Below are 16459 nucleotides of genomic sequence, written 5' to 3'. Positions count from 1 at the left end.
TATTAATTACAAAACACAAAAAGAACTTTTAAATTTAAATGAATAATACAACCTATGTCACATGGGTGCGGGTGCGGGGGTGCGGCACTTTCAAAAAACTTGGGTGCGGGGGTGCGGCAAAAATAAAAAAAATTATATATATATATATATATATATATATATATATATATACATATATATATATATAGTCCAAAAGTTGGGCATAAATGACCCTAGGTGCGTTGACTGCACCCAGGGTCAGGTTGACTGCATCGGGTGCGGGTGCGATGCGGCACCTAGTTGAACAGTCCCTGTGACATAGAATACAACATTTTTATCTTAATATAACACTTTATTATATATATATATATACATATATATAACGTATCGCCGTGTTGCACTTTTCAAGATTTGTTGAATCAATGTCATGCTTATGAGTCGTGTACACATACGAACTCATATCTTTGCGACATAGGCCTAAACACAATAACATTTTCATGTTAGTGAGGTTCCTCAAGATCAAGTAGCCCATGATGGGCCTTGCTGACCATCACCACCATCATACAATCAATCTTACAATTATCACATTAACAAAAGTTAGCTTATTATTTCAATAAAACGAGTCATTTGAATGAGAAATTGCTTCAAAATGGCTTATATATGTAACTTTGATGATATAGTTTAATAGATGGGTAATTTTTCTATGATTTTTATTTAAATTAAATACTTATATTTAATTTGATAAAAATCATGGAAAATGTTTATATATGAGGTGACGTGAGCTGGGTCTGGACTTGGTTTAGAGCCCACAGATAAGATCAAATTGTGTTAAGTAAAATTGGTGAAATTAATTATTTTTAACCTTTAAATTTGAGCAAAATTCAAATTAAATTCAGGCGAAATTCGGAAGCGAAATAGAGCTAAGACCATCGTTAGATCCGTCTCGAAACGTAGATCTCGTAGGAGATATGTTTTCTCAAAATCGGATAACGGTTGGCTCAAAATTTGCATTTTTCTAAAATGATCAGCCTCTATTTTTGCGATCTTTTTCGGTTTGAATCGGACCTGACTCGCTCCGTTGGATCCATGTTAATATGGATCTGGACCTAGTCCAAGATCCATATTGACTAGGATTCGGTCCGAGTTGAGATCCATTTGGATTGAATATGGAATTGGATCATGGATCCATAATCCATCCATGTCATTTTAAAACTAAAATGAATTTAAAGTTTTAAAAACAAACCTTTTAAATTAAAGACCAAGGATGAGGTAAAGTTCTACCTTATGATTGACTAGAAGGAGGCGCCCCCCCCCCTAGAATATTCCATAGGATGTAATATAAAATAAAATAAAAAGTATTAAAAATCTAGAAGAGAGATAAGGTTGTTAGATGGTAGAACTCTACCCCTAAAGGAGTCTAGAAAGGGGCGTCACCCCCTCTAGAGATTTTATTAACTATAAAAGGGCTTAGAACCCCTCTCTCTCTCTAGAAGTCGATTTCTAGAGAGAGAGAGAGAGGTGAGAAAGAAAGAAAGGAAAAAATTGTGAGAAAGGAAAAGAGGGAAGAGAGAAGAAGAAGAAGAGCTCGAACATCGATTTTCATCCTACCTCTAGTTCTTTTTCAAATCAAAAATCAAGGTACAGGTTTTTCTCTTAATTCACACAAGAAGGGAGTAGTGTAGGTCGATTCAAGCATGGGTTTTGAGAGAAATAAAGAAATCTGATCATATATATATTCAGATTATTGATTTATATGGTTGAATCTGATAAATATATATGTTTATCAGCTATGTGGATGAATCTAATCAGATGAGAAGTAATTTTCAATTTGCCGAATCTGATTAATATATATGTTTATCAGCTATGTGGATGAATCCAATCAGATGAGAAGTAATTTTCAATTTGCCGAATCTGATTAATATATATATATATATATATCAGTTCTGCCGATTTCATGTTTATGCATCCGAAATATATATATTTCAGTTATGTTGATTTCATGTTCATGTATTTGAAATATGTATTTTCTCTAGTTGTCGATTTCATGAGCATGAATCATATACATATATGCATTTAAATTTTAGTCGGTCGATTTTATGAGTTTGAATTTTATATATATATATCAGATCATGTTTTTTAATATGATATATATATATATATGTATTTCAGATCATGTATTGAATACGATATATATATATCAGGCTGCAGACCATGTACATGATCTGGGCAGAACACGTCAGTTGATCATATACACGATCTGGACAGATTGGTTTTACACGTGTGTCGATCATAAACATGACAGGATCCGACATGAGTATGTCTGTTGATCATGTACATGATCTGAAGAGACGTGTTCTACTTGTTTGCTGATCATACTTGATGCATATGCATATTTTGCTGATAGTCGATTCATGTACATGAATCTGATCAACATATATTTTCTGTTAGCCTATTCATGTAAATGAAGCTAAACATGTACATGAATCTGATCAGAACACATATATCTATGTTTGCCAATTTATGTATATGAAGCTCATTATGTGCAGTTTGCATATATTTCCGTTAGCATATTCATGTACATGAAGTTGATCATGTACATGAATCTGAATCTGATCAACACACATATATTTTCTATTAGCCGATTCATGTACATGAAGTTGATCATGTACATGAATCTGATCAGAACACATATATATCTATGTTAGCCAATTTATCTACATGAAGCTCATTATATGCAGTTTGCAATCAGCTGATCATGTACATGAATCTGATCAGAAATTATAAATTGATTGTTGTTAGCTGATTCATGTACATGAAGTTGATCATGTGCATATTTGTAGTCAGCTAATCATATGCATGAATTTAATCGGAATATATATATATATATATATATATATATATATATATTTTCTGTGAGTTGAACTCTTGTCAGCAAATTAGGTACATAAATCTGATCCTAAACAAATCAATTTGTAGTTTTCTTAACATACACATTAATCTGATTATAATTAGATGTTTGCATGATTGTGATCATATGCATGACTCTGATCATATGCATAAATCCGATCTTGTGTAGATCGTTTGCATGTTTACTGATCATATGCATAAATTTGAACATGAATGGTGTAATCTGCAAGCCTTCAATATGCATGTGTATGTACTTAACTAAATGAGCATTTTTCTGTGTTGTCGATGTGCATTGTGAACATAAATTGTGAAACCCTGTGTGTTTTATATTCACTGAAATTTTGCAACGGCATGAATCACTTTTTGAGATTATGTTAGTGGTTATGTGTGAACCACTTTGGGCCTATGTAGGCCAGAAGCATGTGTTGCCCCAGTGTTATTGAAGTGTTTATGCATTGCAAAATAATTTCTAAAAATTTTTTGTTTTCCAAAATTAATTATACTGTTAAATTGTGACGGCTAGGGCCCGAAATTGTTATTGCATGTGGATTTGCAAAACGGTTCTTATGTACAAAACTTGAAATTGATTTAATAGGTAAAAGAAACCAAAACAGTGTAATTATGTTTTTCCTTGATGTTTCTTCTACAGTGTGGGAATCTTGGATAACGGTCATGGGAGACCGTGAGAATACTAAAACTTTGTGTGCAATTGTGTCTCCAGAACCCGATGTGAGGTTCACGTTTCCGGCCACAATTTTAGAAAGTTTTCAACCACTTTGCCTAAGGGTGTTGGTGTTGAGTCAACTGTAATTATTAGTATAACAAGAAAGTGACGTCAATGAATGTTGATTTCATTATTGTCCCGACATTAGGTGATGATTTCTAATGTTCTGATTGATGGTGATGATTCCAGAAATCGGTCAGAGAACAAGTGTAGAACTCAGTAATTAAAATACAAATTGTATGTTAAGCTATAACTGTGAACTAACTTAGACCTCGGGAATTATGCATGTTTTGAGTATCTGTGAGTTTAAGGAAAAGTGAAAATTAAATTTTGTTTGAATTTAATAGGGATGCATGCAAAAGCAACTCTGATAAACAACTTAAGAAGTTATTAATGCATGTGCATTGAATCATGTATCTTTTAATGTTGAGCATTAGTTTCATGTGGCATGATATTTATTGAATGCTTGAATAATAAGTTAATTGTGGTTGCTTGTGATTTTCTCTTAAATTTATGCATGAGTTAATTTATGTCATTTCCTTTGCTGTTGGATTTTTAGAAGAATTCGTAGGAGGACTTCGGTTTTTACCCGTTTTCTAAAACTGTTTTACAGGCTCAATGATGTATAGGATTGGCTGGTTGGAGGACTCGAGACTTGTGACTTGGTGCTTGAGTTCTGACTTGTGTACAGGATTAGATTGAGTTGACTTTCATATTTTGAACATTCGACTTATTGATTAATTATATGAAGTTCAATTTATTACTTCTAATTGATTCAATGCATGGAATGGTTTGTGGTGTAGTTATATTAAATTTGTGATGTACCCCGGGTCTTTGGAAGGTTTTCAGCAATTGTTTTAAAAAAAAATCCACTATTTTTCAAGGGTCAGTTGAGGTCGTGCATAGAGCAAGTTGGGGTGAATATAAGGGAGATTGCACCCGCTATTCTAAATGTGAATTCTACCAGCAAGATCTTTTTTTCCACTTTAGATTTGACATTGCCAACTCAAGTATCCAACGTGCTCAATACAAAGTACATGCAAAAACAGAATAATAAACTAATTAATACCCAGTAACAGATCCAAGACAATATACAACCTCAGAGGTGGATGGTCATAGAAGTTACACCATCTAAGTGGGATACATACCTCCATGAAAAGTAATAAAATTATGACATCATCAAAGATAAGTCCATCACAAGCAGAAAAAGCTCCTCTACACATCTATGTAATGTGCATGATACACAAGAACTAAAATTTCATATTATAACAAATGGAATGGAACATAGAAAAGAGAAAAATGGAACATAGAAAAGAGAAATTTTCAAGCTGTCAGCACAAAAAATTAACATTTCAAGTCATTTATGATAATAGGAACATAATAATAAACTCATAGATTATATCAATATCAAAGGTCCTGTTTACAGTCACTGGATTTCCAAATAACTTCATATTACAACGTTGAGATACCATATTGTAGGCTTTCTGGGCTAAAGAAACTTTTTCATCAGCAATAGTCATACAGCGTTTTTGCTCATCAAGGGCCTCATTTGAGAATCTAATATGAGAAGTATCAGGTGTTATGTTTCCTGACTCGACTTCCCGACGGATTTCCTCTATTTCACATTCACATCGCTGTTCATTTTTCCGCTGAAGCGCTGCCATAAAGGGAAAAAAGGCATGTCATATAAATTGAAATGCAATGAATCAAACCTGAAATGCCAATTGCATTCTTATGTCCAAGATAAAGAAATACTGATGGAAAAAAAACATTGAAACAAAAGAAAATTTTGACATTTCATTCTAAAAATCATATGCAGACTTTCTACTATTTCATACAAGCTTAGTCAGCCAAAAGTATGACCTTTTAACATGGCCTTCTAAGGGATGGTTAATCCAAAATGCTGAACACAGTTTGGCCTTGACAGATTATCATTATATGAAATGAAGATGCATATATTTTTCACCTTATGATAGATTTCATATCCTAATCACCACTACATAAGCTGCATCTCGTTCACAACCATGCTAGCCCTGCCAGTTCCAAAGAACAAAGATAGACCCAATAAAGAGGCAAAACCTAGATCTGTTGCAGCAGTCATAAAATTAAAATTGCATCTCTCTACATCCGCTGAAAACCATAGCCACTCATATATCATAGTAATCAAAGATCCATCCAATTTCATCCTTCTTTATCTCAAAAAATGCAGTCTTAGATATTTAACAGCTATTCCGCTTCCATCATGCATTGAGCATGCATGCATTTCATTAATCACTTACGTTAGCTCAAAACAATGCATATCATGATGGTATTAAACAAATAGATTGCTTAAATTAGCATTTATGAATTTTCTTTTTGTACTTTGGTTATTTTCTTGTATTCTTACCATGAACCAGAATGTAATAACTATGAGAATAATAATACAATCTAGAGGTATTACAAAGATGAGAAAAGCATTGAAAGAAGAAATAGACACCGAAAATGCTAAGCACAATAAAGACAAAGAAGGGATGCATGCAAAAAGCTCCCTATTTTCTTCAATAATAAAATAGCTTGCTGAGCATGGAGATGAACAGGCCTCAAAGAATGGTTAGCCTCATCAAGGTTAGGACTAAAATAATCCAAATAAAAAAAAAGTTAGGTAATGAAACAAGCGAAAATACAATAAAGAACCCAATAAGGGTTACAAAGAATACAAAAGAAGTGCACAAACACTAGTCCACCAAGGGACAATATAATATCCAAGAGAAAGCAATCAAAAAAGCACTATAAGTGCACACAAAAACCACTATGGGCAAACCCAAATATAAAAAATATATATATTTCACTTGGAAATGCTTAGAAAAGCATTTAGAATACAAAAGGGAAAAGCCCCTTATTTATAATACAAGAGAGAAGAAGAGTGAGTCGGGGGCAGCCCAACTAATCGTTGGGCTAGCCCCAAAATATGACTGTTGGGAGCAGCCCAACGACTAGTTGGGCTGCCCCAACAACGATATTACAAAAAAATAATATAAAAACAAAAATAAAGAAAAGAAAAATCATCCTTAAGTTGACACTTATTACATGAGTAAAAAGACCAAAATACCCTTGATAGGTATCTTCAGTTTACATAGAACATATATATACATCATAATTTAACACTCCCCCTCAAACATAAGGTCTGACCACCGAAAGTTTGCTAAGAAGAGATACAAAACGAGGTGAGAGGAAGGCCTCAGTGAAAAAGTTTGTCAATTCACAGTCTGAAGTCACACATAGGGCAATTCAATAGTTCCTCGCAGAAATTCCTCTCTGACATAGTGGCAGTCCATCTCTATGTGCTTGATTTGTTTGTAGAATGTGTGGATGATTGCAATATAGATAACACTCATATTGTCGCAGCACATCTTCGAATGACAAGAGATGACTAAGTCAACATCTTTGAAAAGACTCATCAACCAGATAATCTCAATAGTGGTTGTTGTCATGGCTTGATATTCAGTTCCAGTGGATGACAGAGAAACCTTATGTTGTTTATTACACCTTCAAGAAATGAGAGTCTCCTAAAAACACACAAAAATCAGCGGTTCAGTCTCTTATCATTAGGATTACATGCTCAATCTGCATCATTATAAGCAATTAAATCTAAAGAAGATGAGGATGATAGAAATAACCCTTTTGTTATAGAACTCTTGATATATTTGACAATTCTTAATACAGCACTCATGTGCACCATAGTTGGTGCATGCTAAAATTGATCGGTTGAATGCACAACATGAGCAATGTCTGATCTTGTAATAGATAAGTAGGTCAAATATTCAATCAATTTTCAATATGGAGTTCCATCTTCTAATTTTTATTTTGCATTCACGACCTCCTGTTAGGCCCAAAACTTTTTGTGCAAAGTTTTGCCTTGTAATAGCCTACTGAAAGCCTTGTGTGGCTCACAAGGGTCTATCGGTCTTGTAACACTTTGTATAGATTTAAATACTTGTACTTTTGCATTTTCCTTAATGAGAATATGGTGTGTGGCACTATTGTATATTTTCGTGTTCAATGAATTGATTGTTGTTGAACGTTTCTCTCTTCCCCTCTATTCTTTCCTTCTCTCTCAACTCTCTCTCTCTCTCTGCTCTATGTGATTGTTGTCTTCTTGTAATTGTGTGTTTGGATGTAATATTGCTTGTGCACTTGTTGCTTTTGAAAAGATCCGTTGTGCTCGCTTTTGAAACTCATTAAGGCTTATTGGGTCAAGGTTCGCCCAACACCGCACGGGCCTTGGAAGTTTAGCCCGTGATAAGTGGTACAAGAGCTCACTTCACCATGGAAAAGATGAAGCCCGTCGAGTGTCGCTTAACCAAGCGATAATCGTTGATCATGTCTTCTAGGGATTTTAGTATGGTGATACCACCGAAGCCAAAGAGCAATAAGGACAAAGTAAAGGGACTGGGGACTGAATCTGCCGCCCAAGAAGTGTGGGAAGCTTCTCTGACAGAATCCACCAAGTTGGAAGGATTAGTAGAAAGACTCATGTGGGATATGCAGGAGATGAAGGCTACAGTATTTAAAGTCTCTCTCAGCTATCGAAAGCTCGATGACAAGCTCAATACTGCAAATGAAGACCTCCAAGGAAGGGTCGTGTTGCTCGTAGAGTAGACTCGATCATTGCCGAATTTGACACCGTGAGATCAAGGATTAAAAATGGAACAGAAGAACCAGGTTTTGGAGCGCAGAATCCTAGCTCAGGAATGTCGACCAGCAGTAATGGTGCAGTCGAGACGTCGACCACACGTCTGAAGGTTCCCGAGCCCAAGAAGTTCATTGGTACTCATGACGCCAAGGAAGTAGAAAATTTCCTGTGGCAAATGGAGGAACTCCTCGAAGCAAGTCGTACCGAGGATGAAGCGGTTAAGATTCAAGTCGTCAAAGCGCGGTTAGCTGATGATGCCATTGTCTGGTGGCAAAAAAGATGAAGTGACATAGAAAAAGGAATTTGCGCCATTGATACATGGGATGACTTCAAAAGAGAGTTGAGAAGTCATTTCCTTTCGATGGTATGCAAGAAAATGACAGGCTTGAAGAAGACTGGGTCGATCCATGACTACGTCAAGACCTATTCAGCCCTTATGTTAGAGATTACAGACATGAGGGAGACAGATCACCGCCTTCATTTCATGATGAGACTACATTATTTAGAATTAGTGCAACATTTTATATTAAGAGAGTACCCATCAGTGGTAAAAACATTATTTTGTGTTGAATTAGTGAACATTCGGAAAGAAAAGACATGTGGAGTCATATGAAATAAGGCTCTAGAATCTAAAAGCCAAGAAACCTTACCGAAAAGTGAAGATGTAGAGACTGCGGCTCCCGAAAGAGAGTAAGAGCAGTTCTTGATTAGTGGATGAAGGGCCTCCATGATTTGAGAGAACATGGTTCCAATGGATTTTGAATCCTCATTGGTTCCACTTCTTTCTTTGTTAGACATTCTCACGGATGCCACCTTTTTGTTTCTTTTCCTTCGAACTTTGGACAATAGGGCTTGATGTATCCTGACTCTCCACAATTATGACATTATATTTCTTTTCTTGTTATCATCATATCTAGGTCTCCCATAGTAAGGTTTTGAAAAATGTGATGGTTTGTAGACATTTGTATTGGTCTTGATCTCCTTAAAATCGGACATGAATTTAAACATTATCTCCTCTATACACACTTGAGCCAAGACCTCATGCAAGGGAAAAGGTTTTTCCCTATGAATGATATTAACCTCAACTTGTTCAAATTCGGGCCTGGCCTCTAAAAAAATTGGGACAAATGTTCCTCGTGCTTATATTTCTTTCATTCTTGAGCATCATTAGGTATCTCCCATATAGGTTCAAACTTAGCTAATTGATTCCAAAGTCTTTTGAGGGTACTATAATATTCCCTCACAGTCTTATTACCTTGTTTGCAACTATATATTTTGTCTTTAAGATCCCACTTGTGAGCAACATCTTTTTGGGTATATGTTTGTCTAACATATTCTCAAGCATCATCCGCTCTTTCAAATTCAAGAATATCAGAGCATGGCTCCTCGTGCATACTACCCATACAGAGAGAAAGAACTTTGGCATGGCCCACTTTTTACTCATTATAAGCTTTTTTATAATGAAGCACAATTGTTTTCCTTTCAACTCCCTTAAGGCTCTCTTCCTTAGATTCACCATCGGCTCCAACAACCATTCTTGTGAGAATTGGTTGTTGTTCCAATGTAGAACCATCAACAAATTGCCATGTATCTTTACCTATGAAGATTCTTTTCACCACCGCACCCACACATTGTAGTTTTTTCAATCAAATTTGATGAGAGCAATCGTTACAATTTCTTTATCAGCCATAGCGGAAAAGAAAAAGAGATAGAGAAACAAGGAGAAGAAAGAAGAGAAGACTATAAGAAGAAAGGTGTTGAAGAAGTTTGATGACATGCTTCTCGAGGCAACGAACCAATGTTCTACCAATCTCACGATCCTTCTCTTGATCTTCACATACAAGTTACAACCCAAGAGCACTAAAGCTTTGATACCATGTAATGAAATATGGCAAATACAAACAAATGCCTCTTATGGGCAAGTACAACATACACAAATGGAGACCACTTATAGATCAAGATACAATCACATACACACACAAGAGCTACTATGGACAAACACAAATATAAAAAATATATATTCATTTGGAAATGCTTAGAAAAGCATTGGGAATACAAAGCGGGAAAGCCCCTTATTTATAATACAAGATAGAAGAAGAAGAGTGAGTGGGGGCAGCCCAACTAGTCATTGGGAGCAGCCCAACGACTAGTTGGGCTGCCCCAACAGCCATATTACAAAAAAATAATATAAAAACAAAAATAAAGAAAATAAAATAAAAAAGAAAAAATCAGCCCTGCTTGGCTGGCACCTATTACATGAGTAAAAAGACTGAAATATCCTTGACAGGTATTTCAGTTTACATAGAACAAATATATAAATATATATGTAAATACATCATAATTTAACAGCACATAGCTCCATCCATGAATTCTCCGTATGAATCCAATAAAAAAGGATTTTGAAGTGAATTTCACATCATAAATATTAAATTCTGATCGACCATGAAACACCATATCTAATTAACTGTAAACAAAACCAAGTTCTTTCAGAGTGAAAATATAAATGGTCTTAATACAATAAGCAAATGTAAGAAATGATTGTTTTCTTGAATAAGAGCTTGATCTCCTTTATGCACATGACTATACCTAACATATCTATGTACCCTCTGTTTGCTGATCTCATGTGTCCACATCACCTGCATGTTCTCTTTTATTAGTTTATACCCGCATGCAACATGCAACTCTCGAGTTTGCTAGGTATGCAAACAGCTCTTGCTCATATCATATTTGCATAGAACACTCTTAAGTTCAAAGGACTAATCCTACATGCACAGCAGCTACCCATCTCATTGGCTGGAAAATATAGCACATAAGCAGAACCATCTTCGCATTTCTTATGCAAGCACAACCTTATAATTATAAAAGTGAATTCTGAATTTTTCATTTGGCTGTACACAAGCAGTGCGACAGTGGTACTAGTACACTTAAGAGCATATGCCAACCAAAACCAGCTTTCGACTGAACACAGCAGCTAACCATCTCAAAGGCTGGAAAACATAGAAGAACCATCTTCACATTTCTTATGCAAGCACTTGTACACTTGAAAAGTGCATTACCAATTTTTCATTTGTTGCTACATATACAGCAAGAGAGTAACACTAGCATATTTAAGATCATATGTGAACCAAAACCAGCTACCAAACAATGGTTAAATTGTGAATTTGAACCTCAATGACAAAGGGACATTCCTCCTATTACATTGAAAAACTTGATAACAAAGTGTTCAATAGTTCGTTGCAACAGAACTCCTCTTCTACAAAATGTATGTAGTGCCATAGTCACACCTATATCAATCAAGGTAATTACTCGGAGATATTTTCAAAGGTAAGAATCTCGGGAAAATCTCGGAAGCTTAGAAATTTGAAAAATATAAATATTAGTAAGAAAGAATAGGTTTTCTATAATTTTTCTTACAAAAGTAAAAAGAGACAAGTTTTTAAATTACAACAGAAAAGAAGGGAAAAACTGAACTGAAAATATAAAAAAAATAATTGCAAAAATATCATGATAATATCACAATAGTATCATGATATTTTCATTTTAGCAATATTTTGAAAATATCACGAGATTTTACCAATATTATTGGCTACCTTCAAATATCGGTATTTCTCGGGAAATTTTCAAAATATTACCGATGTTGGTGACAGTGTATAGTGGTTATCCAATGATCTGTTCTATGAACAAAAGAGTACTATTTAAAGTGATCATGGGCTTCGACCACAATGAGAAAGATGAAATAAAAAAATGTGTCATATAAATGCAACAAATAAAGGAAAGCATATATGCTGAGTTATGTTATACTAATATTGCATTGAACTCCCATGCCTATGACACCATTATGACCTTAAAGCTTGCCAGTCATTATTGCAGTCCAATTGATAATATTCTGAAAATGGAAAATAACACTCATGGAAAAACAGATAGTATAAAGGGATTCCAGTTCCACAAGCATCATATGTTGGAATCGTGGTCAGATCAGGATTTCCAAACAAAAATTATTTTGGCATTTTCAAAGCCAAAGAATCTAACTGTGTTACTTTTTGGAGGCATCAGAATGCAAAAATCAGCACTTAATAGCTGAGAAGAAAACACAATGACACCATTGCAATAAATCATCATACTCACAAAGTATATATGGCATTACCAACTGTAATATACCTTGCAAAGTTTTGTCCAAATTTCGCATCAAGGAGTATTTGCAGTAGAGTTCATATGGTACAGAGTCTATGCCTGCAAAAAACCAAGAGGAAGTGACATTGTGCACAATCTCAAACATGCAGAATGTTAATTAACGCGTTGAAAAAATGGAGATAACTACATATATGCATCAAGGACACCATATGTATCTCACAGAGGAATAGACAAGCACTATTTTTTCTCTTAAATTACATAAACTGTTCTCATAGTAGTTCTTCCTTCTAGGAATCTGAAATTCCCACAGCAATAACAGATAAGGTTTATACAGCTCTAGAAATATGTTAAAGAATAATGGCTGCCATTTGTGATCAAACACATATACTCGGAACAAAATCAAGAAGTCGGGCAACAAACAGATACAGGGGACGTTTTATACAGACTAACATATATTGCAGTCCTAAAAATCTTCTTTTCTTCCATTTCCCCATGTTTCTTCCGTAGCCTTAACTTCCAAACAATTCAAATCTTACAATTGTAACTTTTCCAACCAACATATGGAGTATATATCATGAAAGTTTCAACCATAAATACAGAGAAGACATTAAACTTGAAGGAAATTAGTGAAGCAACACCAAAAAGGCCATAGACATGGAGTTGACTGAAGAGTCAGATTGACCTCATGAATGAAAAACACCATCCATGACTACAAAATGGATTAACTGTGACAAAGGAAACTCGCAGCTGCAGGCTCTCATTGGTTAATTACCATTTCTATTGAAGCCAACAGTCTAACACTTTACAGTTTACAAAACCATGCTGTTATATGCTCAGGCTCATCATAACACGTACAAGAATGGAAGAAAGAGTAAAATGATCCTGATGTAACAACATGCCGCTTAAAACAACGACACAGAGGCACAAGCACATACATGAGGCACTCACAGAAATGAATACATGAAGAAGCTTCTGTCAAACCAACAACGGCATTTCAAATATATGTAATTCCACTCGTTCACAAACCCTTCCAACTTTGTGAAATCATCTTTCAAATATGCATCATTTTATAAAAAAATTGCTTTCTGCGTTACAAATCATTCATTCTACCTTTAAGAGACCATCTAAATTCAATTGAATTTCTCGTTTTCAAATGGCATAATTTACTAGGTCATCTTTTGGGGAAAGCATGGCACTAAAATCACATCCAGAAACCAACAACGAGAGCCGATCTTCAGTTCGGCCAATTCCATCAAATACTAAAAGTAAAGAAGAATCAAACGAAATAAACAAAGAAGAAGAAGTCATAAGTGCAACATGACATACACGAGAGGAAACACATCAAGCGAATACAAAGTTACAGAAAATATCGGCTGATACAAACCACGAAGTTCACGAACTAATTCAAATAAGCAATTGCACGCAGCAAAACACACATTATTCACATTTTCCACAGAATCGCAACAAGAATTCCTAGGATCAAGCACAAAAAGAAAAGAAACAAACTAACCAAAATAAGAAGAATGCATTAAGTGACTACGGAATTCAACGAAAGACCTGCCGATACAAATCGAGAAGTCAATGGACCCATTCAAATAAGCAATCGCAGAAATTTTCACAGAATCGTAACAAGAATTCCCGGGGTTTCAAACCGAAATCTCGTGCTAGGGCATCGAGAGACGAAACGGAAAAGGGAAACCCGCACGAATTCAGCAAGAGGAGACCAAATCCACCGTAGATTTTGAAATCGAGTAGAATTCTAGGGCATGGAATTTAGGGTTACTGGAGAGAAAAACGAAGGGACATGACATCGACGGAGAGGGGAAGAGGGGATCTTACGAGCTAAGAAATCGTCGAGAAAAGCCATATATTCCTTCCTCTGCTTTCGCTTTTTCGAATTGATCGCCCACCTTGACGCGAAATCTTCCCGCCCTACGCCGTTTATACAGGCACGTGAGAGAGAGAGAGAGGAAAACCCGAAAAGCGAAAACCGAAAAAGGCAAAAGGGTCGCATTTATTGCAAAGTTGGTACTGTGACTAATGACTGTTATACCCTTGAAACTGTATAGTTTTACAAAATTGTTCCTACCGAATCGTAGGGCTGAAAATTGAACGGATATGGTCGGATATCCGATCCGATTCTGACATGTTGTTTCCAGACTTGGATCTTTTAATTAAAATCTGGATGTTAATTCGGATCGGATTCGAATCTGTTCAACCGGATTACTTTCAGATTTGGATCATCATTTTAAGTCAGATCTGGCATTGTTCCCAATCAAAATCTGACCCGATTGCATTTTTTACATGTAAATAGTTTTTTTCTATTTTTTCAGATCCAGTATTACCACATGTATTTCTGAGTCAGATCCGGATCTAATATTTTTACTTTGGAATCAGAATTGGATCTAGCAAGATCCAGCCTGAATCTGACCCGTTTGCACACCTACTACTGAACATAACGGGTCAGATCTGGTACTGGTCATGATTGATCGGAAACTGGATCAGTTTTTTTGGAAAAAAAAATGGATCCAGTTCAAGATTTTGATCCAACTCAGGTCTCATGGTAAATGTCCCAGATCTGGCTATGGTGCGAGTTTCTGCGTATTTAATCCATGGAAAATGAGCAAAAATCTATCAATTTTAACTTGGGAAAGGTCAAATGAGTCAAGTGCAAACCGATTCTCAGCTGGGTCAGATTGGACCCGAGGATGTTTGTTCTGAATCCAACCCGGATTCGGATGTGTACTTGTCCGACTGAGAATACGGGTCGGATTTGGTTCAGATCTGGGTCTCAGAACTTTGACAGACTTGCATCCATTGTTGTTCTTTATCGTGTCCTCCTGATTGATAATTCTCAGATCTGGCTCTTTTGTTCCCAGATATTTCCTACGTCAATAAATTCTTGAAAATATCATGAATTTTCAAAGCAACTCTTATTTTGAAAATATAACGATATTAACTTGATATTTATCTGATCAATACCACTTTTCAATTTTTTAATTTTCCATATTATTAATATATTTTAAATTTTTATATCTTGAGAAATTTCCAAATTGACCCTACTTTTGGGACAACTAAAAAATGTAGCTAAGTATTAAAATTTTTTGAAAAGTCACGGAAGCTTTGTTTTTGGTGGACCAGATAAAATTTTACTAAGCCCCAGTTGGGGTTGGCATAGTGGGGTGGGCCTTGGCTGCTAGACAGGCAGTCAAGGTTCGATTCACATGGGTGTTGCTTCTCTGCGCAAGCCAATGCATAGAATAGGCCTTGCGGACAAGGGTCCTAGCTTCAGAGTTTTACGCACGGGTAGGCTGAGCCAGCACGACCAGGTCTTGGTTCCGGGGTTATAAATTCTAAAAAATAAAAAATAAGAACTTTACTGGTTGCAGTTACTACTAAATTATCTTGGATTAGTATGAATCCATTTTACTATTTTACCCTTTAATAATTAGAACATATTTTTGGCCTTGTTTCCCAGCTTAGGTTTACAAAGCTTATGAATATTAAGGTGGGTTTTGATCTGATATCTTTTTCCCTCATTTTTAGTTTTAGATCATGCCACGACAAATTGTTTTCACTTATATAGAAAATACTGTTTGAAGTTTGAAAGAGAAGAGAAAAAAATATATTTAATATAGTGTTAAGGCCATATTTTAGTTTTCGGCATAAATTTATTGGGACTTTTTTTTTATTAACAAAAAAAGAGTTTAAGAGCATTTTTTCTAATTTTCAAAACAGAGGTGCGAATTTAATTTAGAATTTTTATTTGTTAATATTTGTGATGAAAACTAAAACTTTTAATTTTATCTCAAAATTATTCACTGGGAGAATCCGGATACCAGCATGGTGCGAGGAAAATGACATTCGAGATTGAATCCAAGTCCTTTGCTTGCATGACCACTCGATCTTATAGGAAGCAGCCTTGGATTGAGAATAGTGGTATGACATCCCATTGTACATGAAAAAACAGGCCGATTCAACCGTGCCACAACGTATGATTAATGCAGGTTTTTTCAGCACAATGCGAGATTTTGAGGGTGCATTTG

General features: G+C 35.4%; 1 protein-coding gene across 2 annotated transcripts in view; it reads right to left on the bottom strand.

Annotated features, from left to right (window-relative positions):
* LOC149813743 (PHD finger protein ING1-like) overlaps positions 1-14395 on the bottom strand; it is a 29452-nt gene extending 15057 nt beyond the window's left edge. The window contains exons 1-3 of one of the 2 annotated variants that reach the window (XM_089990902.1): positions 14253-14395; positions 12441-12512; positions 5080-5267 (exon numbers count right to left, since the gene is read on the bottom strand). In XM_089990902.1, the coding sequence (XP_089847028.1) occupies positions 5080-5267; positions 12441-12512; positions 14253-14280 (288 nt within the window). In that variant the 5' untranslated portion in view covers positions 14281-14395. The remainder of the gene's footprint in view (positions 1-5079; positions 5268-12440; positions 12513-14252) is intronic. The other variant, XM_089990903.1, reaches the window with a different exon arrangement.
* Between the last annotated feature and the right edge of the window lie 2064 nt (positions 14396-16459).

Source organism: Nuphar pumila, chromosome 16 (assembly GCF_984573655.1).
Source record: "Nuphar pumila chromosome 16, dmNupPumi1.hap1.1, whole genome shotgun sequence".
Lineage (NCBI taxonomy): Eukaryota > Viridiplantae > Streptophyta > Magnoliopsida > Nymphaeales > Nymphaeaceae > Nuphar > Nuphar pumila.
Note: the sequence above shows the minus strand (reverse complement) of the source record. Positions and strands in the feature narration are given on the sequence as shown.